The 23,335-nt window shown below is 36.5% G+C and overlaps 4 protein-coding genes across 5 annotated transcripts; 1 reads left to right on the forward strand and 3 right to left on the reverse strand.

Moving 5' to 3' along the window:
• Window positions 1–5,732: 5,732 nt before the first annotated feature.
• On the reverse strand, window positions 5,733–8,906 carry LOC137735136 (protein NETWORKED 4A). Of its 2 annotated transcripts, none has more exons than XM_068474522.2 (3): window positions 8,603–8,906; window positions 7,575–7,677; window positions 5,733–7,458 (listed from the first exon to the last, which is right to left on the reverse strand). In XM_068474522.2, the coding sequence occupies exons 2-3, from the start codon at window positions 7,675–7,677 to the stop codon at window positions 5,960–5,962; spliced, it is 1,602 nt and encodes a 533-aa protein (XP_068330623.2). In that variant the 5' UTR covers window positions 8,603–8,906; the 3' UTR covers window positions 5,733–5,959. The 2 variants fall into 2 exon arrangements, with proteins under 2 accessions (XP_068330623.2, XP_088552879.1); XM_088696753.1 differs by having other exon boundaries at window positions 7,575–7,680; window positions 8,603–8,784.
• Window positions 8,907–14,286: 5,380 nt separating this feature from the next.
• On the forward strand, window positions 14,287–17,369 carry LOC137733799 (methylesterase 17). Its single transcript, XM_068472987.2, has 4 exons — window positions 14,287–14,738; window positions 14,855–14,995; window positions 15,649–15,783; window positions 16,725–17,369. Exons 1-4 carry the CDS (start codon window positions 14,454–14,456, stop codon window positions 17,004–17,006), a joined length of 843 nt encoding a protein of 280 aa, XP_068329088.1. The 5' UTR covers window positions 14,287–14,453; the 3' UTR covers window positions 17,007–17,369.
• A 1,617-nt stretch (window positions 17,370–18,986) lies between these two features.
• Window positions 18,987–20,657, reverse strand: LOC137733234 (low affinity inorganic phosphate transporter 8-like). The gene has a single exon (XM_068472384.2). The coding sequence runs from the start codon at window positions 20,655–20,657 to the stop codon at window positions 18,987–18,989; it is 1,671 nt and encodes a 556-aa protein (XP_068328485.1).
• A 587-nt stretch (window positions 20,658–21,244) lies between these two features.
• On the reverse strand, window positions 21,245–22,823 carry LOC137733324 (thioredoxin H4-1-like). The gene is made up of 5 exons (XM_068472480.2): window positions 22,612–22,823; window positions 22,292–22,355; window positions 22,064–22,192; window positions 21,657–21,779; window positions 21,245–21,551 (listed from the first exon to the last, which is right to left on the reverse strand). The coding sequence occupies exons 2-5, from the start codon at window positions 22,310–22,312 to the stop codon at window positions 21,396–21,398; spliced, it is 429 nt and encodes a 142-aa protein (XP_068328581.2). The 5' UTR covers window positions 22,313–22,355; window positions 22,612–22,823; the 3' UTR covers window positions 21,245–21,395.
• Window positions 22,824–23,335: the final 512 nt, after the last annotated feature.

A 23,335-nucleotide genomic window follows, 5' to 3' on the forward strand; every position in this document is an offset into this window, starting at 1 on the left:
GAAATACTAAGAAAAACATTTCAAAAGTCAAACTGCCTCTCTGTCATTTTATATTTTTAGATAATTTTCATATTAATATAATAAAATATTATGTATAAAATGTGAGGTGCGGAGAGCTCATGAAAAATCTAAAGATCCTCTTTAGCATTTCTCAACCAACCACTCTTCTCTTGCTGGCACGAGCGTTATATAGGTAGGGTTATTTGAAAAAGGATCATCGTTGGATCATTTTCTTAGGGATTTTAAGGATTCCACAATCGTATCCGTTCATCATATATCGTGCAATCAATTTTCGTTAAGTACTATTTATATTTGAATTTTAAATAATATTTTACTGTACAATATACGATAAATGAACACAATTATGAAATTCCTAGCGCCGGATCCTTTGTTCAAAAGTCGAAGGTCACCAAGTCAAAGTCAACTGCCTCAGCCACACAAGCAACTGCTATTTCTGGGTTTCTAGCTGAGAAATCCCAGGGGAGTTTTCACGTCAAAAATCCCCATTGGCTATGAGGAATCCCATAAAAATAGAAAAAGGGCTGTAAAGTCAAACCCCTGGAATTGTGTGGCCTGTCTCTCACGCGTGGCATTCATCCTGCACTGCATAGAGTAGGAATATTTTCGTGTGTGGGTCCAAATTAGGGGTTTAACACATAAACCAAGTCAAATCAAATTATTAGGCTAACTACAATTTTCAATTACGAGGAAAAAAAATGCTAAAAAGAGTCTTTCAAAACGAAATTATTTATGAAATCTCTGTCACCTCATAACTTAACGTCAATTTGCATGCCAACATTGTAAATATTATGCATAAAAATGAGGTGATAAAGAGTCTATAGATAGTTTACTTTTGAGAGACTCTCTTTAGCATTATGTTTTCTATCCAAAATGTTTTATAATGGTGCCACGCAAATTGACGTTAAACTGTGAGGTGGTAGATAGTTAACTTATGAGAGAGTCCTCTTAACATTCCTCTTACATCTACAATAGTACGCGGAAATAGGTTGAAGATAATATTTTGGGAGTAAATTGTAGCAATAATCCCTCAACTTTAATCAAATTGGAGCAATAGTCCCTCAACTCATTAAAACGTATAGCTATGGTCATTTTCGTCAATTTGGTCAGCATTTTATCAAAATGAGTAACGTTGAAAGGATCATGGTTACAATTAGGTTAAAGTAAATAGACCATTTCTCCAATTGGGTTAAAATTGTGGGACCATTTCTCTAGTTAGATTAAAGTTGAGGGACCATTGGTAATTGATGTTTAGTTGAGGGACTATAGCTGCACGTTTTGATGAGTTGAGGGACCAATGGTAATGGATTTTTAGTTAAGGGACCATTGTTCTAATTAAGTTAAAGTTGAAGGACCATTACTATAATTTACTTATATTTTGGTATGGCACTGTCGTAGTCATGGAGTGTTTCAAACGCACATATATTAAGAACGGCAAATATGTCAATTAATAACAAAAGCACTAAACAAAATTTTAGAATAAAAGAACTAGTGTTGTACTAATTTATTAATTAGTCAGTGTTTGAAGACAATTGAAAATATCATAAATAAATTAACACCGTAACACGTTACAATATGAGTAAACAAATTATATTGCGTAAACGTCTCAGTATAAAACCAAAGATTTCTTGGAAGCGAGGGTACCTCTTGGAAAAAGACGTGGCCGCTCGGGCTTGGTAGCATGGCTTCGCATTCACAAGTGAAATAGGGTTTCAAATTTGTCCGTATGACTACTTGACTTCAACGTGTTAACGGCATGAATGTTTTCGGGCAGGAACTTGGTTGAAATGTCTTTATGAGTTTTTCCGACCATCGAAAATGATGGATAACTGTAATTTACCACTAATTGTCATTCTTAAAAAAATAATAAAAAACTTTCTATTTCCAAATAACTTTTTTTTTGGTCAAACATCGGTTTCTTCCTCGTTGTCTTTTTTTTCTTTCTCTTTATTCCTGTTTTGTTCTTGTTTGTGTTCCCCAAGTATTTTCTTTTACTTTGCATTTGCATGTCTTGTTGTCTTTGTTGGTAACTCACAAAACCTGGGAAATTAAAGTCAATTGTGCATTTGGACGCAATGTGAGGTGAAGTTAGTTTTGTATGAGCTCACCAAATTGAGAAATGCTAGCATGAAGAGAATCTTCAGTTGGGCGGCTGATCACGTCTTTTGTAATGTGAATTACTAATATTAACTAAGAAATTTTTATCAAACAAAATAAAAGAGTTGAAAAAGTTGAGATTTTATCAGAAAATCAATTAACAACAGGAGAAATAGTCTTATAGGACATAAAAGATGAATTTTAGGGAATATCTAAAAGATGTGAAGTGGGTCGTTTAAATACGATGTGGAGTGAACTCTACAAATGACCCATCAAATAAACTTATATGAGGAATCCTTCAACAGAAGAGGACTGATTCTTTCAATTTGTATTACATTGTGAAATTTATAAGATAAGAACAAGCGTGTGGTGAAAGAATAGTCCCACATCATGAAAGGAGAAATCTAGCAATGGCTTATAAGGAATTGAGCTATTTTCCATATTGCCAATTAGTTGTATAGTGAAACCACAATTTTTTTTTCACGGATATGTGTGTGTGTGGGGTGGGAGGTGTGAGAAAGAAAAAAATGCGGAGTCAAGTGAAACTCAAATGCAGGGAGTCCCGCTTGTTAGGGGTGGGTTCAAAAAACCGAAAACCGAAAAAAACCGAAAACCGAACCGGACCGAGACCGAAAAAAACCGAACCGAAATTGTCAAACCGAACCGAACCGAATCTGACCGGTTCGGTTTCGGTTTTTGAGGCTCGGAAACCGAACCGAACCGAACCGAACCGATATATATATATATATATAATTTTTTTGAATATTTATAAATAGTTTAGTCATACAATCATAACAAAACAGAACCTGTTGCCAAGTTGGTTTCAGTGAAACTTTACAAGCATGGAGGCATGGGTTCGAACCCTCATGCCTCCAGGATTTGTGAGATTTTTTTTAATTTTTTAATCTTTTTAACAAAACAACCCTAAACCTCCTCCTCCTTATTTTTCATTCCGCCTAGCCTATTAATATGAATGTGAACTTTTATATTTCTTTTTTTTTTATAATAATTTTGGAGGGAGAAAGAAAAAAAAAAAAAAAAAAAACCGAAAAAAACCGAAACCGAACCGAAAAAAACCGAACCGAAAAAAACCGAAAAAAATTTGAACCGAACCGAACCGAACCGAAATTTCGGTTCGGTTTCGGTTTTGAGAAAAAACCGAACCCAGCCCTACCGCTTGTTTGCGAGAGATTTTACCGAGGACGTGGTCAAATTACCCTATTGAAGATTCACATGCTAGCATTGTCATTCAAACTATAAATGTAGCACGATAACGTGTAAAGCTCACAAAATAAAGCAATGTTAGCATAGTCGTCTACAATATCACTATAGCAAATTAGTGCACTTATAATCGTAACGAATCAACAGTCTACAGTCACTCGTGAGTGCTACTCAATTCAACAAAGGGATGTATAATATAAAGTAATTTGTTCTTTTGTTTTACATTAAAGTTACATGTTTGGGTTGCTTAAAAATGAAGGCCTGGTCAAGGTCAAGGTTATGGAATATGGATTGGTGGCACTTGTGTCAGTTGTGTGGGTGTCAAAGAATCCGTCAACTGCCGGCCACTGAGTTTTTAACTTTTATACGTAATTTACTTATTAAACAATTGTGTAAGCATCGCAATGGGCATTGACCAAGTCCAACCTAATAACAACTCACAGCAATAATTTCTACTTGGAAAAATGAGTTGTTATTGACGTATTAAAAATATTAACGAGCAGTTTTTGTTTATAAGAATATAAAAAAATAAAGTTTTTTTTATTAACTAAAATGGTTATTATGATTAACATAATTTTTCATTTTGGTTCTTAACAATGAAAATTTATAAAAGTAATTCTTGAGTTTGTTCACCGCAAACAATTTTGATCATTTCGTGAAAATCATGTCGATATTCTCGTTAAGTTCAAACAAAAAATATCATTAAAAAGGATAGTTATATGGTCGTTCACGTAATAATTCAACAAGAATATTGACAAAATTTTCACGGAATGACTAAATTATTTACAATGAACAAACTCATGATCAATTTTATCAATTTTAAATGATAGAGATCTAAGTTAAGAGTTATATCATTCTCGAAAACCATTTTGATTAAAAACTCAAAAAATAATATACATAATAGAGTACAGAGTAAACTTTTAAAAGTGCTTATAACTTCTTCCGGAAAACTGTGAAAGTGAAAGATATCATAGATTTTTAGATTATAGCACCTGCAATGAATGGAAAAAGATCTTCGTCGGATCCTTTTTTTGGGAATCCTAGGAATCCCGTAATAGTGATATTTCATTGTACAGCATGTGGTCAGTTTTTATTAGATACTATTTATATTTAATTTTAAAATTTAAAATGAATTCTGATCGCATAATGTACGATGAACGATCACGATCACGCGATCCCTAGAATTCCCAAGAAAATGAATGAGGGTTACTTTACCTTACTGAATTAGGATTTAGTCAAAAACCCCAACTTCACTGGCAAAGAATAGGTAGGTTGACCATTTTGCCCCCTAAGCAAGTGAGAACACCGATGGCGCGTTTACTAATCCGTTATCAGATTGAAGGAAATTGAATTGAAGAGAAATTGGATTGATGTGGAATCAGAATCAGATTCCCATTGAAGTTGTTTATTAAAACTGTATGGAATCAGAGTGCAAATGATGCATATTTTATATTACTGTTTACCATTTCACATGAATCGGAATCAAGAACAGTTTGATTACTAAGATACCTTTGTACAAAACAGATATAAATTTTATCTAACTAATTAATAATACAATTCTTTTGTTTATAAAAAAAAAAAACTAATACAATTATTTATCCTGAAAAAACCTTTAATTACCATATAAGAAGCCTTTAGTAATACAATTATTTTGTATATATGACACTAATACAATTATTTATCCTAAAAAAATCTTTATTTACCATATAAAAATCCCCCACCGTATGCCAATTCTATGAACACCTTCAATTAAAAACAACGAAATTAATGAACGCCTTCAATTAAAAACAACGAAATTAACGCGGCCCTCCCCCTCCTCTCCTCACCCTCTATAAATCCCCATCTTCTTCTTCTAATACTTCTGATTCTTCTTCTGATTCTTCTTCTTCCAAATAACTAATTAATTCCAAATATTTATTTATTTATTTATTATATTGGTCCTCTGCCTCTGTCTCTCTCTTATGTCTGCTTCTTCACTGGGTTTTGATTTGAATGGGTGCTGTGCTACCGGAGACAAGGGAAGGAGATTAAGTGGGTGTTGCGCCACCGAAGACGAGGAAAGGAGATGAGGTAGGCGCTGGGTGCTGTGCTACCGAAGACAAGGGAAGGAGATAACGGGTGTTGTGCTACCGGAGAATAAGGAAGGAGATCAGGGTATATTGGGTAGAAAAATCTGATTCCGGTTGAGGCTTTTTACCGGAATCCAAATACCATCCATTGGTTGGTAATCCAATTCCATGCAAATCAGGGATCTAATTCCCTATTTTTAGTGGGTCTCACATACATTTTCATTCTCCTAATGTTAGTAAACACATGAATCATTTGGAACGAATGCAATTCCCATTCCTCTCACTCCATTCCCCTTACGTAAACACGTCCTGAGTTTAACACCTTAATTAACAATAATTAGCAAAGCTTTTCCATGCCGTTGTTGTTCTTTAACATTCAAAATCTAGAGCATTTAGTTTTGTAATTAACTAAACATTGACAACATCCGACCTGAATTGACCATATTACCCTAAACAAATAACGTCTTCCATACAAACACAACACATCATGCAAGACACATCAAGTGAAGTGAGCTGCAGAAACATACTAGACCGTTTCATAGAAGAAACCGATTTCATGCAGCTGCAACGGCACGCCGCCTGTGCCCGGTAAATGCTTGCCGGAGCTCTTGGTATCCGCTCCTGTAGTACTCCAGCGAGAAACAAAGCTGCCGGATCACCTCTCGTTTCTCCTCAGCCCCATCCGAGATCAAAACACTCTGCCTTTTCACCTCTTGCTGCAACTCCTCCACTCTTGATTTCAGCTCATCTACTAGCCTACGCGCACTTTCGGATCCAACAATCAGACCCTCGTGTTCTGTTTGTAACCGACTAAGATGTCCCGCCATTTCCTGAATCTGATTGTCGCGGTAACTCACGTTCGCCATGAGCGTTTGAGCCCTAGCATTGAGCTCGTCTTTCTCCGCCATCAGCATGTCACATTTCAGTTTAAACCTGTCCAAGTCTTTATTTACAGCTTCCACATGTCCATTTTTATCAGCAACTTCTACCTTCAGGCGGCTTATATCATCTTGCAATGCGATCTCATAGACAGCATGCAGTCTTTGCATTTCCATCTTATCCGTTTCACATTGCCTTATTTCATCTTCTAACCTCTTGTTTCTCAAACTCAATTCTTCGAGTCTCGTGTCCAAGACAATTTGTTTCGCTGCAAAACTTGAAATGTCAGCCTGCAGGTCTGCTTTCTCAAGCGAGAATTGTTCCTTTGCATCATGCAATGCGTCCTTCAGTTGCATCACCTCAAGATCGCGGCTGAATATGTCAGCATTGTACCTCACAATCCTCTCCTGCAGCTCCGAAACATGCTTTCTCTCCAAGTCAAGTTGAGATTCAAGACCTTGCATTTGATCAGCGCCTTCGGAAATTCTATCGGCAAGTTCATGCTTCAAATTCGCAATCTCTTCGTCTGACCCCTTAAGCCTTTCTTTAGTCACTTCCAAGTCCTCCATCAATTTCCGAATCTCATTATCTCTGTCTGATGCACGATTTTCCAACTCAACTATCTGTTCTTGCAGCTCGAAGACACGCATTTTCTCCATTGTAAGATCAGACTCCTTCACCTGGAGCTTCTCTTTCAAGCTAGATAGTTCAGTTTCAAGCTCAGCAATCTTCTGCTGCCATCCCTGACTCTCAAAATCAGCGCTCGGAGGTGGAACCAGGTAATTGCTGACCGGGGAATTAGGAGAATCTGACTCGGATCCCAATGATGAAGAGGAAGACGATTCAGCACTATTCTTTAGAGTAAGAGCTGGACTAGAACCATCTGAGCTTAGTGATATATCAAAACCAACAACTTGATTGTCGGATTTCCGCAAACCATTTCTAGCATCGGGAGTCAGCAGAGGAGAGCCTTGGTTGAAACCATATTCAGAATCTCCAAACCCCTTAGGTGCTTTGTTCAAGTATTCATAGCACCCGGCCAGCGAACGATACATCCGTTGAAATTCCTGAACTAATTCCGGCTTCTTCTGCAAAAACGTTTGGTCTTTGTTGGGCAAAGAATCACCATCTTCTTTGATCAGCTTCATCATTTGCTTAATGCTCTGGTCCATCTCTGTAAGATACGGCATTTTAAACATTTTATTAGGTCAAATCGTCACAGAAAATTACAGTAAGGAACAATTTGAACCAGCAAGAACAAACAAGACGAGCTCGAAAATAACCACTTACCTTCAAGATTTTCTACCAGCCACATTGAACCATCTGGAGAGATACTATTGTCCAACCCTGCTGAATCTGACTTCTTCAGTTCTGTTCTCTCCATATCAACCATCTACTGACATCAAATGATATAAAGTAAACCACATAAGACCTCAAAATCCAATGACACACGACACGCTGATACATAAAATCTCTAAATATACAAACGTCATGGATACGACAATAAAAATATATAATTTAAAACATATTTTAACAAGAAAATATTCAAATTCAAATTCATTCAAGTGTGAAAGTTAAATTCCTTGTTTTAATTAGAGCCAAGCTCTTTGTAGTAATCACTTTCAACTAGATCTTTGTTTCCTATTAATTTTCTCCTCTTAATTTTTCATTTGAAAGTGTAAAGTATCCTAAAAGCCGAACACTTGCATCCAACGAGTATTCGGGAGTATCTGACGAGTACCATAGCCGATGAGTATCAGATATGAGACACGAAGAAAACATATCACTTGTAATCCGACCATTTTGTGGGGATTTGAAGGAATACATTTTCTTCACAAGTAATACCCCAATTTTTTCACTTTCAATTTGAACACAATTTTTAATATAGTCTGTTATCCAATCCAATCTTAGACACCAAACGAGCGCTTAAAGACGAGGAATTTCGATGGCTCCAGTAATCCACCTATCAATTGTGATGCCCATGAATTAAAAAAAATAAAATAAAATAAGTAATTAAAGTGAAAGTTACAAAATCAAATCAAATCAAGTACACCAGATCAGAAATAAGATTTTTCTTTCGCTATAAATTTCCGCTAACTCTTATCAATATTCAAATGTCGAAAGGTATTGTGACGAGGAGACCATTTGTGTTACAACTTCATCAGATAGAAGCGAATCGGTCTGCATCATCAATTTAAGCATACCAAACCAGATGCATGAAAATTCAATAAATTAAACCAAAAAGCGATTCTTAAAAAAGCATAATCTGTATGCAATCGATTATGTCAGCATGGAAGAGTAAGCTCACTGTCACTGACCTTTTGCTGCGACACAGGTGAAGAGACTCAAGAGAGAGAGAGAGAGAGAGAGAGAGAGAGAGAGAGAGCAAGCTCCAGATCCAAGCCCTGGAAAAATCAGAAGGATAAGCGAAGCGATTAATCGGTGCTTTTGACTTTTAAGCCAAAAGCGGCTTTTTTCAAAATTCAAAATGAATTCATTCGGTTGAGGACAGCGAGAAAAATGCTGAGAAAGAGTGGGAAGGGCTCAAAATCCCGCGTTTTCTGTCCCAGATTTTTATGCTCCGAAAATGCCCTCCTACACATCGTTTCATTTTCATGTCGTAATTTCTGGTAATGGGTATTGTCGTAACTTAACGAACTACTCCAATAATTAATCCCTCAGAGGTGGGGCCGTTACGCATGGTGGGCAAGCGGCCTGCCGTCCCTGCCAGCGGAACAACCAAAGATTTATGGCGGGAAAACATTCCAACTTAAGAAAGTAATTTAATGAAAAAATCTGGTTTTATTTTAATGCTAAAAAGACATTTAAAAAGAACTCTCTATAAACTCTCTGCCAGCTTATTAGCGTGAAAATTAACGTTAAATTGTAAAATGACAGAAATCTTATAAAGAATCTCACTTTAAGGAACTCGCCTTAGTATTTCTTTTTATTTTATTTCTATTTACATTGACACGAAGCTCGAAAATGTGACAAATAATACTAATATATCATCAAGCGACTTTAATTTTATCAACAAAATAATTAGAGTTGAATTTGACAATTTGTATTACATCGAAATTGTTTAAATATTTTTGGTATTTTTATCTAATTTAAAAGTGCAAATCTATAGATTTATCTTCTTTTTTTTATTTTCCCATTATTTTCACAATAATCATTGGTCAAGGTGGGAATCCACACAAACTAAACAAAATTATTTGTTTTGGAACTTTATCATAGTCTTATTCAAAACATATGACCCCATATTTTATCTAATTTCATAATTTTAGTCTTTTTCTTGTTAGACTTGTCTATCTCTATCATTTTGTTTTGATTGACTTTTAAATAGATAATTTGTTATCTTTCAAATTTTATCTTTTACCAACCCTTTTTTTCAATTTGCACTCAATGTTTATATTTTAAGCTCAAATCTTAATTTGCATACGTGGTCGTGGCCACATTTGCTAAAATAGATGTGCTTTCTTTTACGCACCAGAGTTTGAATTTCGCTACTCTCATTTCAGAATATTTTAAACTGCATTTATAATTCTATATGTGGCGTTTAAATAAACTAATTTTTAACTCATAAAAAAATGTTAAGATTTGGGCTTTAGTTCTTGACCCAAAAAACAGAAAAAAAGAAGTGGGCTCAAGTCATGCTTTCCTTTCTTCAAGGGCCTCACCGGCCTACCTCCTTGTCATTCTTTGCTTTTTTTTTTTTAGCAATTCAAATTTCCCACAACGCAAATGAGACAGGTGAAAATGCAGTCACTGGTCAGGCACTCATGGTGGAGACAACCGAACGTGGACTTAGTGACTTACCACTTCGGTATCTTATTTAGGAAGAAACTTTTGTGGGGCAAATATTATATATATGAAAGGGCTACCCCAACTCCAAGCGACAAAACTCTTCATTTTGCAAGAGTCGGATGCAACATCTATCGTACGCAGCTTTACTTTTACTTTGCAAAAAGACTATTTCTACGGCCGTGTTCAGTCACAAAGGAGCAATCTTTTTCATTGCGTCAAGGCTCGTCCTAAAAATTATATGTTAGTTAACACATGTGTATATATATTCTCATCCATCCACAGCCACCAGTACCGCTCCGACAACTGCATTTGGACGTACTGGGACTATGAAATGCAGCACTGTTTTCTTTTTAATGGAGAACTATGCGTGCGCAAAAGAACGACAGGCTTTTTGCATGTGCATGCAGGATGCAGCTGCTTCAAACAAACCTTTTCCTAAAAATTACCCTACATATTCTTGGTTAATTAAATTACAAATTCAGTGGTTAGGCTGCAGGTCTCTGCAATTTTTCGTATAATTTATAAACATTTACACAGGTCGTCTCTTGTCCGAATGTTAATGTCAAGTTTTTCGAATGCTGACAATCTAGTCAGGTTGATCAGCAGTGTAGTTGTACCATCCCCTGTGGAGGGATGGGATAAAAGTGGAATTCTAAGTTATGGAAATTTGTTATATTGTTAGGGGTTTTTTTTTTTTTTAAATTTTTTTCAATTTCAAACATGTTGTTATGTAGCGTTTTCATAGTGGCGGTTTTGGGCATGTGCAATAGGTGCCCTTGCACAGGGCACCCAATCTTAAAGGCCCCTAAAAGATGAAATCATCAGCATATATACCAACTTGGTTTGTGGCAAAAAAACAAAAAAAATTTCATCCTTAGGAAATTTTGTAGGTTATGCATGTGAATAAGAGAAATATTGCTTTCACATGCATAAGAGAAATCACTATTATGTTTTTAGTTTAGTTCTGCCGGCTTTGCTCTAAATTTTGTTTTTATTTATTTTCATGATTTTGGTTGATTTGAACTATAACTCAAGTAATAATACTCCATTTAGATCCCTTATTAATACAACTATAGACATATAAATTAGCTTTGTAACATAAATTTTTATACAATAATCAATTTACTATCTTCCGCACAGTGACCCTAAAATCACATAGCCCCCAGTTTTCATCATGTATATGTTTCGTTTCTATTCCTTGATTAACAAATATACATTGTTCTTTTTTTAATGCCTTTAGAGATATTGGAATTCGATGAGTCAATTTACTTCTCCAGTGTGGGGGTACATGTCTTTTGATTAAGATCACTAAATTGCAATCCTTGACTTGTAGTGGATGTAGTCATGGAGGCATCCTATTGCCTATTGGTATTTCCTTCGTCGTCCTCTTCCATTTAGCTTCTGCTAATAATTACCATTGGTAATGGCAATATAGAAATCATTGGTTTCAAACAAATGGTATGGTGGAAGATCCAAGTCACACGTACATAATCTTATAACATAAATAAAATTATGTTGACTTTGGAACTTTATATAGTGAAACTCCAAGTTAAAAGGTGATTTCCGCATTCTCGTTTTTTTTTCATGCACTTATTATTTAGTTATTGTTCATTGATTCTCCTTTAATTTGTTCAACCCAACAATTAGAACATAAGAAAAAAATGTGCTCAGGAAGAAGAAAAATGAGTGCAGAAATCATTTTCCATTCAGATTCCCTTTTACAATGGAAAGACAAATCTCTTTGCTTCAACAAATAATCACCTCCTGGATTTTGCAAAAGGCCAATGCAAATGGTGCAAAAGCTTTTGCTTTAGGAAATGGAGAAGCAAAACATTTTTGTCTCTATATATAATACAGAAACCGCGTTTCCAGTACTTCAATTAAAATCAAAGATCAAATGGCAGTAATTTAGTCGTTTTCATTGTCACGTTCTTCAAACGTGGAAGTGGTCTTCTCAACCAAACCAACTAGTGAGTGGAAATAAGAAAAATGCCAATGGAGTTTAGCTTCTAGTCCTTGCCAGTTTCTCGTTTCGAAGGGACAATTAGTAGACATATCAAATCAAAGAGAAAAACTACCAAACACAACTTCATTTTCTGTGATGATGATCAATTTCTTCCAAGTACATCTGCATTGCAGTCCCATATTCAACTTAAACCACCACCAATCCTGATATTCAAAGTCTCTATCATTAAGAAGAAGAATTGTTAAATTTTGTGAATCAAATATAATTTTCGCACATTAGAAATTAGACTGTCCATGAATTTGTATGAAAGTGAAATGGCTCACTTAAAAAAATTGAGTCAAGTAGTGTCCACTTGCACTACCACCTTTCGACCAAAATGCGTCCATGCATGGAGCTAGTCACATATATGGACCGTTCCGGTACCTTTCGATCTAAATGCAACCATGCATGAAGTTAGTCACATATGATCATGAACGGTGAAGTTGACTACCAATATTAATACAACCGGAAAAGGAGCCAAAGGACATGAACCCGTGACAAATGAACATAGAGTAAATTGTCAAAAGTTTTTGTGTATAATAAGTAAATACGACAGCCACACTTACCTAACGTTTCTCTCCCTTTCTTCCATGACATTTGTTTTTCACGTTCCTTCCAGCTGTATTATTGAGCATTTTTTTCTGCGAACTAGGGTAAACGTGGAAGTCGTTTTCACAGTCTTAGCTTTTTCAGAAAAAGATGAAACCTGGAGAGACACTAATGTAATTGCTCAATCATGATTTACCTTTTAGCTTTTATTTTTTTTTTGGTAAAATACCTTCTAGCTTTTTTATAGCTAATCTTTTCAATCCCTAAAGATTCCTAACTTCCGGGAGGCTCAAACAGTCAACTGGGTCATTCACTTTTCACTGTGATTGTTTACCTTGGGAATGTTTTATTACATCAATAATGTTGGTGAAGATTTGGCATAAATTTGAATGAAAATTCTGACGATGCAAGAAAAGATAAATAAAAGAAGTATACATTGATTGCGCTTATATTATCCTCATGACATTGGTGAAAAATAGCTTTTTTGCCAAGTGTATTCAAGTCAAATTTGGAGAATTGGGATCCTTTTTTGATTTATTTGTTCGAAGTTCACGGACTACTCTTTAAAATTATACGACTCTTATTTCTCTATTCCACTGACCTACTTCACACAAATTAACGGTCCATATCTCTCTTTATTCTTTTGAATGACTTCAATTTTGAGTCAATTGATTACGAATTTGAAGATCTAAAGAAAATCTCGATTCAAATTCGGAAAGGAGGAAAAACAATAATAATAACAACCGGCCCATTAATTAGAGTCAGATAATCATTGACAAATAAAAAAGTCCCAGGATATCCTTCGCCTGCAATGTATGGATCATATAACAAGGAATTTGTGTTTCCGTCTTTCAGATGAGCAGATAATAAATTTAAAATAACCGACAAATGATATTTTTATTAGCTCCAGTTTTATTTTATTTTTATAAACCGTAAAGGAGCTACAAAAGTTCTTCCTGCGTATGCAATTACAACGTCTCCGTTTCGAAAGACATCTTTTTGTTAGGACTGCCTAATTGTTTATTTCCAACATGCCTAGCATATGAATGCAGCATACGAACAGCTGTGTGGAAGTGACTCTACATGGTGCCAAGTGGCATGCGACTTTGATGTCCAATAGATTCATTGATGATGCTCATTGCTTGGCTGTGTTGTCTATTTAACTGCATAAAAGAGTTGGTATTTACTGTTCATGCACATATAGGAAGTCAATATTTTGTTCTTGCTGGAATCCATACCATAGCATGAAAAATATCAAGTTTTATGTAACGGTATTGAAGTTCAAGTGGTTTAGACCATTTCTTTATGCATTTGAGACCTTGTTTTTAATTCTTTCGTCGCCTGAATAGCTTGTATATGAAAAATATCTTTAGACATAAAGACGTCAAAATGACTTTGTGAAAAATATTTTTGCTTTGTAAGAATTGATGGGGAGATAAAATCTACTCCTTTAAGGATAAAGACTTTATTAAATGGAGACGTTAAAGTGACAGTACTATCTTTCATTTGCCGTTGTATAATTGATTTGAGCACTCTCTCATTTTAACATATCTTATTTCATGTAAGTCATTATTCCTTGCAAGTCATTATTCTTGGTAAGAATTGATTCCCGTCTTACATCATCAAGCTATATATCCTTTTACCTAAATTAATATTTGAATATGTGCATGATTAGAATAAAAGCAAAAACCATGACCGATGCAGCAAATTAACTATTTCAACGCATATATATAGAGAGGTCAAGAGGGGCTCTGGGAGAAAAGAAAACAAAAGGGCTTTGGAGCAGGGGCTTTTGGGAAGCAGAAAGAATGGTAGAGGAGAAGCCTGAGGAAGAAACCATGGTAGAGAAGAAGATGGAATTATCAGAAGTACCCTTGAAGACTACTCATTTTGTGCTGGTTCATGGCATAAGTCATGGAGCATGGTGCTGGTACAAAATCCGGTGTCTCATGGAGAATTCTGGCTACAAGGTATCGTGTGTCGATCTCAAGAGTGCCGGCATCGATCAATCTGATGCGAACTCAGTCCTTTCTTTTGATGATTACAACAAGCCACTCCTGGACTTGCTGTCTGCTCTCCCTGAGAATGAACAGGTATTTTATTTTGCTTCACTAATCATGGCTAATAAATTTTTTTTTTTCATTGTTTGATTATTGGAAACATGATTAGGGGATTGCTTTGTCTGCCTAATTAATATGTTTCCATGCAGGTAATTCTGGTGGGACACAGTGCTGGAGGGCTGAATGTAACTCAGGCCACTCTCAAGTTCCCAAAGAAAATTCTTTTAGCAGTATATGTTGCAGCAACAATGCTTAAACATGGGTTCTCCACTGATCAAGATTTCAAAGATGTAATTCATTTTTTCAAATTGCTACTTAATACCTTTTTTAATAATTAACTGTAGGCTATATTTATGATGATTCAATTTGAATTTAACATGGGAATTAAACTGTGAGTAGGCAGTCATGCATGACAGGTTGAATTTAGCTATAGTTTTGAATCTTTGATTGGAAATTAGTAAGGTTTAAGATCCCAAAGTTGGTAATGGCTGCCAACTGCCATGACAAACAAAATGGTTGTTAAGCCTTATCTACTAAGAAATAATTAAACAATTAATTATACTATTAGTCAGATTAAAGCAGATTTGGTGAGGAGACAAACCCAAAGTTGATGAGTGTGGAAAGTGATTAAATTTTGATTACAAAGTCATTCGTAGCTTTTCAATTGTTTATTCTATCACATTGCATAGCAAATTAGCAATCATATATTCAAATTAGGGCATCATTTTTCCAATCAAGCCCAAATGATTGAGATGAGACCAATTAGTATCGGTTTTTTATTTTTTATTTTTTATTTTATTTTATTTTTTTATACAAGCGAGAATGGATGAAGAAGAATCGAATTCTAGACCTCAATTTTGCAACGTCGAATACTCTTAGTTAACTGAGTTACAAGTCTTTGCAATTTTTTTTTTTTCCTGATAGTAATGTTTGTGTGTAACAGGGGGTGCCAGATTTATCAGAGTTTGGTGATGTATATGAGTTAGGGTTTGGATTGGGAGCTGATAAACCTCCAACAAGCGCCATTGTCAAGAAAGAATTCCAACGCAAAATCTCATACCAATTGAGTCCTCAAGAGGTATCATCATATAAACCAATAATTCTATCACAGTTGAATTGATGCACTTGGTCGATCGATCATAGACTTTTTGTGCCTACGGATAATAGGTTGCCCAGGCTTTCCTTTCTTCTTCCTTTTTTGGTGGTGGGCTCTTGGCATTTTGTGTCACTCCTCTGCCTTGCTTTTGAGCAAATTGGATGGCCATGAACATGTACAGCACCACATTCAGTTCTTCACATGATCAATTCGAATATGGAAGTAGAATTCTCTCTGCTCCAAATCATCTCCCATCTTCTCTCATCCTCTCTCACTTTAACATGTATTTCTCTTTATAATGACGTCAATATAAGATGTTAACGTGACTTAATCATGACCGTTCAAATAAGAAAAGAGGGAAATGAAGATAAATTTGAATGAGAGAGAATCATACTTCTCGAATACGAGCATCACATTATGCCTTTTTTTTATAGACACGGCATAGTGAGAAAATCTTTTTTTTTATTCAATATTTTTTAACTTTGATATGACTTAAGTTACTAACATGGTAAATTCTTGGAGTGTAAAATCATCATGTAAAACTTAGACTTTATTTCTAGTATGGTTAATTACTTTAGTTTTAGGTTTTAAGTATCAAATTTAGGTTCGGTAAGGACCGTTAGATCCCCTAAATTAAGCTCGTTCTGTCATTTTTAAAGATAGGATGCCATGCACAAAATCGCTTTTCACATGATTGATGTACTTTCACTCAATTTTTAGTTAATCTTGCTATAATTAATATATACATGTTAAGATTTTGATACGTCAATTATCTATGCACTCTTGCTGGTTTCTTACTATATTGATTAATGTTGGTCTCACAATGATTGTTGTTATAGGGCATTCTTACGTATATACATAGACGACTGACATTAACAAATTAGAAGTCATACACATGCTAATTTCATGCCTATTTTCCTTAGGATTCGACGCTAGCTGCCATGCTTTTGAGGCCAGGGCCGCTCTTGGCAATCACGTCAGCCCATTTCGAGGAGGACGGCGTCATCGACCAAGTGCCACGAGTTTACGTTAAAACGCTGCATGACCATGTCGTGAAACCAGAGCAACAAGGTTCGATGGTAAAGAGGTGGCCGCCATCGGAGCTCTATGTTTTGCATAGTGATCACAGCCCTATGTTCTCCACCCCATTTCTGCTATTTGGCTTCCTTGTAAAAGCAGCGGCTTCTTTTGGTGGACTGAAATAGTAGCTAGGACTAGGATCCTAGGATTTTTCATTACTTCATTGGAAAAATTCAAATAATACAGGGGAATAAGAACATATGAAGCACTTGGAGCTAACGGAAGATTGAGAGCAAAATTGAGCGCATTAGCGTTCTAGGATTCATACAACCGACCACACTTAATGGTGTGGGATAAGGCTTGATTATTGTTGTTGTTGATGTTGTGTAGGGGAATAAGAACAATCAAATGTTCATCAATTGGATATGTGAGACGCTAAAACGACCACAATGACGTTACATGTTATACAGCTGACCACACTTAATGAGATAAGATTTGGTGGTTGTTGTTGTTGCAATGGAGAATAAGAACAAACAAATGTTCATCAATTGGATATGTGTGAACTGTATAGTGTGGTACAATGATTGATTGCGCATAGTAAACATGAATATTATTTTTTTGGGTACAAATAGTATATGAATTATTTGGTTACATCCTTGGAATATGAGACAATTTTCAATAGAGCTTCCTTTGTTGTTGTTGATAATTTAAAGTTGAGAAATGAGCATGAGTATAGATCTGGGGTGGTGCTGTTCAAACATCCCGTTTCACCTTACATATATTTCTGTTAATTTTTTTCTTAAATTTTATTTAATTAATTTGATCCGACGATCGAAATTAAAAAGAATGTGTGAATAGCACCACCCTTTATCTTCTAATATCATTGAGTGCTCTCTCTTACGGATGTCATGTAACAAAAAATGCACACATTCAACCATCACGGGGTGATCCAGTGGTTGGGGACAAATTTCAGGCCTTGTGGTCGAATTCCTGGCCCGTATTCCATACAGCATGTCCTGGGTTCGATCCCTGTCGCTGGTGAATCGCACGATGGTGACCAGGAAGAAGTTGATATACCTCTGTGAGTCTTCCCGACCCCTGAACAAGAGGACTGTGCCACCAGTTAGTCCCCTTTTTAAAAGAAAAAAAAATGTTTACATTCAATTTAGGGTATCCTATGATGCAGTTTAACGACAGAAATTGTATATAGTCGTGGCATCCTTGAAGATTTGTTTCTTCTAAAATTCATCCACATCTAAAATGTGAAAAAGAAAACCAAATCCTTAGATAAAACTAAAACAAAAATGGAAACCTTGGCCAATTTTTCACACGAATAAGTATTGATAAGAGAGTTTAAAATTTAAACCGCTCTGATAATTTTAATTTTTTTAAGTAAACAACAATGTCAAATCACTCTAGTATTTTTATGAAAATACATTGTTGCGAATATATTGAGAACTTCTTATTTAAATTGAAAATATAAGTCCAACAACTCAAAAAAATAATGTCTTAATTTTTTGAAATTAAGGACTGCTTTGGAAAAAGCTTGTGTATAAATGAAGGTCAAATCCAATAAATAATCTCCGTGGTCAAGAAATATTCGAAAAGTAGCCCCTAATGTTTAAAAGGGCGAGGAGACCATAGTAGAGGCGGTTACAAATTTAAGCCCAATTTCACATTTTATTTATTCTTTTAATATTACTTTTCATTTCATATGTGCACTCCATGGAGCTGATGGTCTTATGCAGAAGGACTTCTATGGAACATTGATGCTATTATCGCGATATTTCAAGCGAATTATATGATAAAGTTAAAACGCATAACAGTGCGTAATTGGTTTAAGATAACGTCACTGTGATATCTAGTTTTTAAGTAAATAAAAAAGACATGAAAACTATTAACCCTATTTTTTTTTAACAAACGATAAACCCTATTTTTTTAACAAACGATAAACCCATTGAAAATGAGACTTTATTAAAATACACAAATCAGAAAAGGCACCAAAGGTCTCTAAACAGAGATATTTTTTAATGTGCCGGTAAGACGGTCTGATACACCAGGGTGATAATACAATTGGTTGAAAACTTTAAAAAACAAAATTTCCAACTAATTGTAATATGACACTTAGTGTATTGGACCGTGTTCCGGCCCACTAAAAATTTCCTCTAAACCATTCCCGTTTCAGCTTCCGGAACTTTATCCTTGATGACAATGGCAGCACTAGTTTCAGCTGCATTCTCATTTGCACTAACGGCTATCACACCGTTGCCTCCGAAATCACTGTCCTCCCCGGAAATCTCCTCAAGCGACCTCCCCTTGGTCTCTGGCACCAAGAAACTGAAGAAGAATCCGATCAAATTAATCACTGCAAGCGCCTTGATCGCCTTTTGCACCCCTTCAACCTCACGAGTATAACTCTGCAGCACAAATGCAGCAAGTATAGCACCCGCTTTGCCCGCCGCCGCTGACACCCCGTGGCATGTGGACCGGAACCTAGCCGGGAAAAGCTCGGCCGGCACAATGAAAGTCGTGCTGTTGGGCCCAAAGTTTGCGAAAAACAATGTCAGCCCATATAACAAAGTGAACAATTTAGTGTGACCCTTGCAGAACTCATAGGTGGAGTGTTTATCCTCACACTCCACTCCCCTGAGATTTCCGTAATGAAACCCTAGAACTCCCATGAAAATCGACATCAGTAAAAACCCGCCTAGCTGGATCGGTTTTCTTCCAAGCTTGTCAATGGTAAACACAGTAAACCAGTAACCGGGAACCGAGGCAAAAAGTGCTACTAGCAGCATTGCACCGGATAGCCTGTAGACTTCTTCAATTGCATTCATTGCGGAAGGTCTAGGTAAAAGTCCACTTGAAGGGTAAATATCTTTCTGAGTGAGCTGGAGGCTGTAAAATGCAATGTCCAGCAGGAACCAGGTGGTGGCGGTGCCGAGAAGATGGGTGCCGTGCCGCCTAAGAAACTCCCTAGAAAACAACTTATATGCGGAATTTGGATCAACTAGGGTTTTGGAACCAGATTCTCCGACCGGTATGTCCCTTTCGAGGACTTTGGCCATGTCAGCATTGGCCTTGTCCTGATCTCCTGCAACCAAGGCAGTGTACCTTGCAGTCTCAGGCATTTTTAGTCTCCAATAGAAGGTCAGAGCCGCGGGGACTGCGCCGAACATGAGCACGATTCGCCACACAAAATCGCCTTCCGGCTGAGTGGAGAGGACAGGATTAGTCCAAAAATCATTAGCTGGGTAGGCTAGCAAGAATAGTTTGGACACGAACATGGCTACGGCTCCTGCGACCAAAATGCCAATTCCTTGCATTGCAAACACAGCTGCAATGAACCCGCCTCGGGTTTTTTGGTTGGCGTATTCGGACATGATCACTGCTGAGAGGGGATAGTCCCCTCCAATTCCGAATCCGAGCCAAAATCGGAAGAAACAGAGAGTTGTGACTACACCTTGAGCACTGTGGCCAAACGAAAGGCCGGAGGCCAGAGCACATCCCACCATTGTGACTAATGTGATTCCGTAAACTTTTTTTCTACCAAGTTTGTCTCCAAGCCAGCCAAAGAAGAGTTGCCCTGCTAGGGTTCCGAACAGAGCAACCCCTGTTATGGCATTGTTGATGTGGTTAGGCAGAACGCCGGGCTTGTTGGTTGAAGGGTCGTAGTAGTAAAGGCGGCCTATGAGTTTTGTGACCGCAGTGATGCAGAAGAGGTCATAAGCATCGGTGAAAAACCCCATGCCGGCAATGACAATTGCTTTGTAATGGTAAAGTTGAGTCTTGGCATTGTCGAGAGTCGAAAAGATGGTTTCTTTTCCATCCGCCATGGCAGAAAGTTGGGTTTTTTGGGTGACTGAGTGAGGGAGCCCGGGAAGGGTTTGCTAAAGAAATGACTGATGATTTAAGAAGATCAAAGGGGCGGAGATTACCTCTGTTGTATTTTGGATTTTGGAAGATTTTCGAGAAATTCGCATTGTGATCAACGATTAATTTGTTTGAAAAGCCGTTAGTACCTAGAGGACACTAATCTCTGGGACAAGTTTTCTATGTAACTCTCTGTCTCTTTCTGTTCTTTCTTGTCTGGTACACAATTGCCAAAGCTGAACCAATACATAGTTTGAGAAAAGCTTGACATACAAGAAACGTATTCAGATGTATGTAATTTCTTCTTTTCTTAGAGATTTCCTCTCAAATAATGCTGAATTTTGTCCGATTGCGATTGTCTTCTCATTTTTTTCATTCGATTCCAAATTGAATGTAATATCAACTTTTATGAGTTTCTGTGCGTCGGAATATGCGTGTCAAGATTTGTCTATTTAGGGTTACTAAAATAGCATTCAGTTGCCTTCAGCTCCAACAACCTTGTCCTGCAAGCAACAAAACGACATTGATCTATGTTGTACCCCTGACAGAGAAGATCTAAAAATTCTCTGATATGATGATATAACTATGTAATGAATCAAGACAACGAGTTTGTAGGACATCATTTTACATGTTGAGGCCGGATTGATTTTCGTGAGAATATCCCGAAGAAAAGCTAAACGAAAAAATTCATCACCATAGAGTCAACTAGGAGACTTGGTTGCTAACTGAGCCACGACGGCTGCTGTCTTCTTCTGGAGCTCCGGCTTGTTTCCTCCGACGAGTTTGTCCACTTGTCTTCCATCTTTAAGAAAAACGAATGTTGGAGTGGCCTTTATATCCCATGAAGTACTCAACTCCTGCAACCCCGGAAAAACGAGAAGGAAAATTTCATTGGCAGCTGCATTTCTATACATTTGTTCTACGCAAAATATGCGATAAAATAAGAAATCATTCACACTTACAGCGAGAACGTCAACATCCACGGTTAGAAATGCGATAGAAGGATATTTATCTGCAAGATCACAGTAGGCTGGTGCAATTACAAGACAAGGCCTACACCAAGATGCACTGAAATTTGCAACAACCTGTTGGACAGTTCAATAGAGAGGATCTCGTGAGAGAAAAATTTGGCTTTAGGGTTACACATTATCTGTTGCAAGTCCCATTTTTGCTACATCGGCTCACAAAGGCTAGCAAAAATTTTATTTTTGTGACAATACTAGTTTGAAATTTCTCCCTTTCGCTCAAGAACTAATTAGAGATTTGTTCATAAACGAGCTAATTTCAGTAATTTGAAGTTTTTTTTATCACGGCGAGAAAAGGTATATTATGTGAATTCATGGCAAAATTAAGAACATGAAAAACTTACGATCTTTCCATCCTTGATTGCTTCTGATAACTTTTCCTCCCAACCGTCCATGGTCTTTATAAGGTGCACATTTCCACCGGCAAGATGATGACCCTCTTGATGAACCTCATCGACATTATATCCGGTACACTGCAAGAAATCGAAGCATTTCCTCAGATGGAATGCGGAAAAAGGCCAATTATCTCGGATGGTTTTAAATGATCCTTGTGTGCATATAAAGAAACTTACCACAGAGCAGCAGCTTCCCATTGGGTGTGCACAGATGAACTGGGAATATATTTACCAGAAACATCTACAAAAGTAAAAGTAAAAACCTTGTCAGAAATTCAAAATATGCAATTGTGACTGGCCATCGTGTTGATTTGATCCAGAGACATTAGCTAAATTTGCATAGACACGAAGAAAAAATCCTCCGAAAAAGAACCATGTTCGTAATTCCTCGATTAATTGCCTCATTTTCTTGTATTCATTTCCTGATAATGGTGTTGATCTAAATAACAACATTACGTAAACAAAGAGAAGGGTTTTATATTAATGAGATGAATTACCTCAGAGAAGCTTTAATCTCCATGGTGATTAAAGCCTAATCCGCGACCAAGGATGATGAAAAAAATAAAAAACCCAGGAATCAAGATTAAGATGATGGAAGGAAGGGATTATGATAGAAAAAATAAATTTGTGGACGTCGATTCAAGAAAAAATGGGAAAATTATACACTGCTGAAACGGCAGCAAAGCTGTTTTGTGATATAAGTAGGTGTAATTAACACATTAATAATCAGATATTTGGACAATTTATTTGGATCAAACATAACAACAATATGACAACGTGGTTAGTTGTAAAAAACCGAACTGAAATATCATGAGAAGAAAAAATTGATTGTCTGTGATTGATCAATGGTGTAACAAACCTGGTACGTCCAATTGTTTGCAAAATATAAGTTGTTACGTTTGTTGTTAGCAACTACGTTAGTTGTCATGTTATTTGGAGGTAATTTCAAGTCTAATCGTTTGACTCTACGTACCTAACTATGACTATACCATTTTTAGGGTGTCGAGTTTGACCCCTCCACTCGAGATTCTATGTTCGGTTTCTCTCTTCAATATTATCACTTTTATGATTAAGAAAACATGTTTCTTGTGTCTTTGTTTCTATTGGATTCTATCTCATCGTATCACATTTTGTTCTGCAATATTTGAGAATCACCGTCAATACCTCGGACCGATTAGAGACATACGGAGTTATAACCGATATACCATCTTGTTCAATGCA

Source organism: Pyrus communis, chromosome 7 (genome assembly GCF_041283825.1).
Source record: "Pyrus communis isolate YQ-2024b chromosome 7, ASM4128382v1, whole genome shotgun sequence".
NCBI lineage: Eukaryota > Viridiplantae > Streptophyta > Magnoliopsida > Rosales > Rosaceae > Pyrus > Pyrus communis.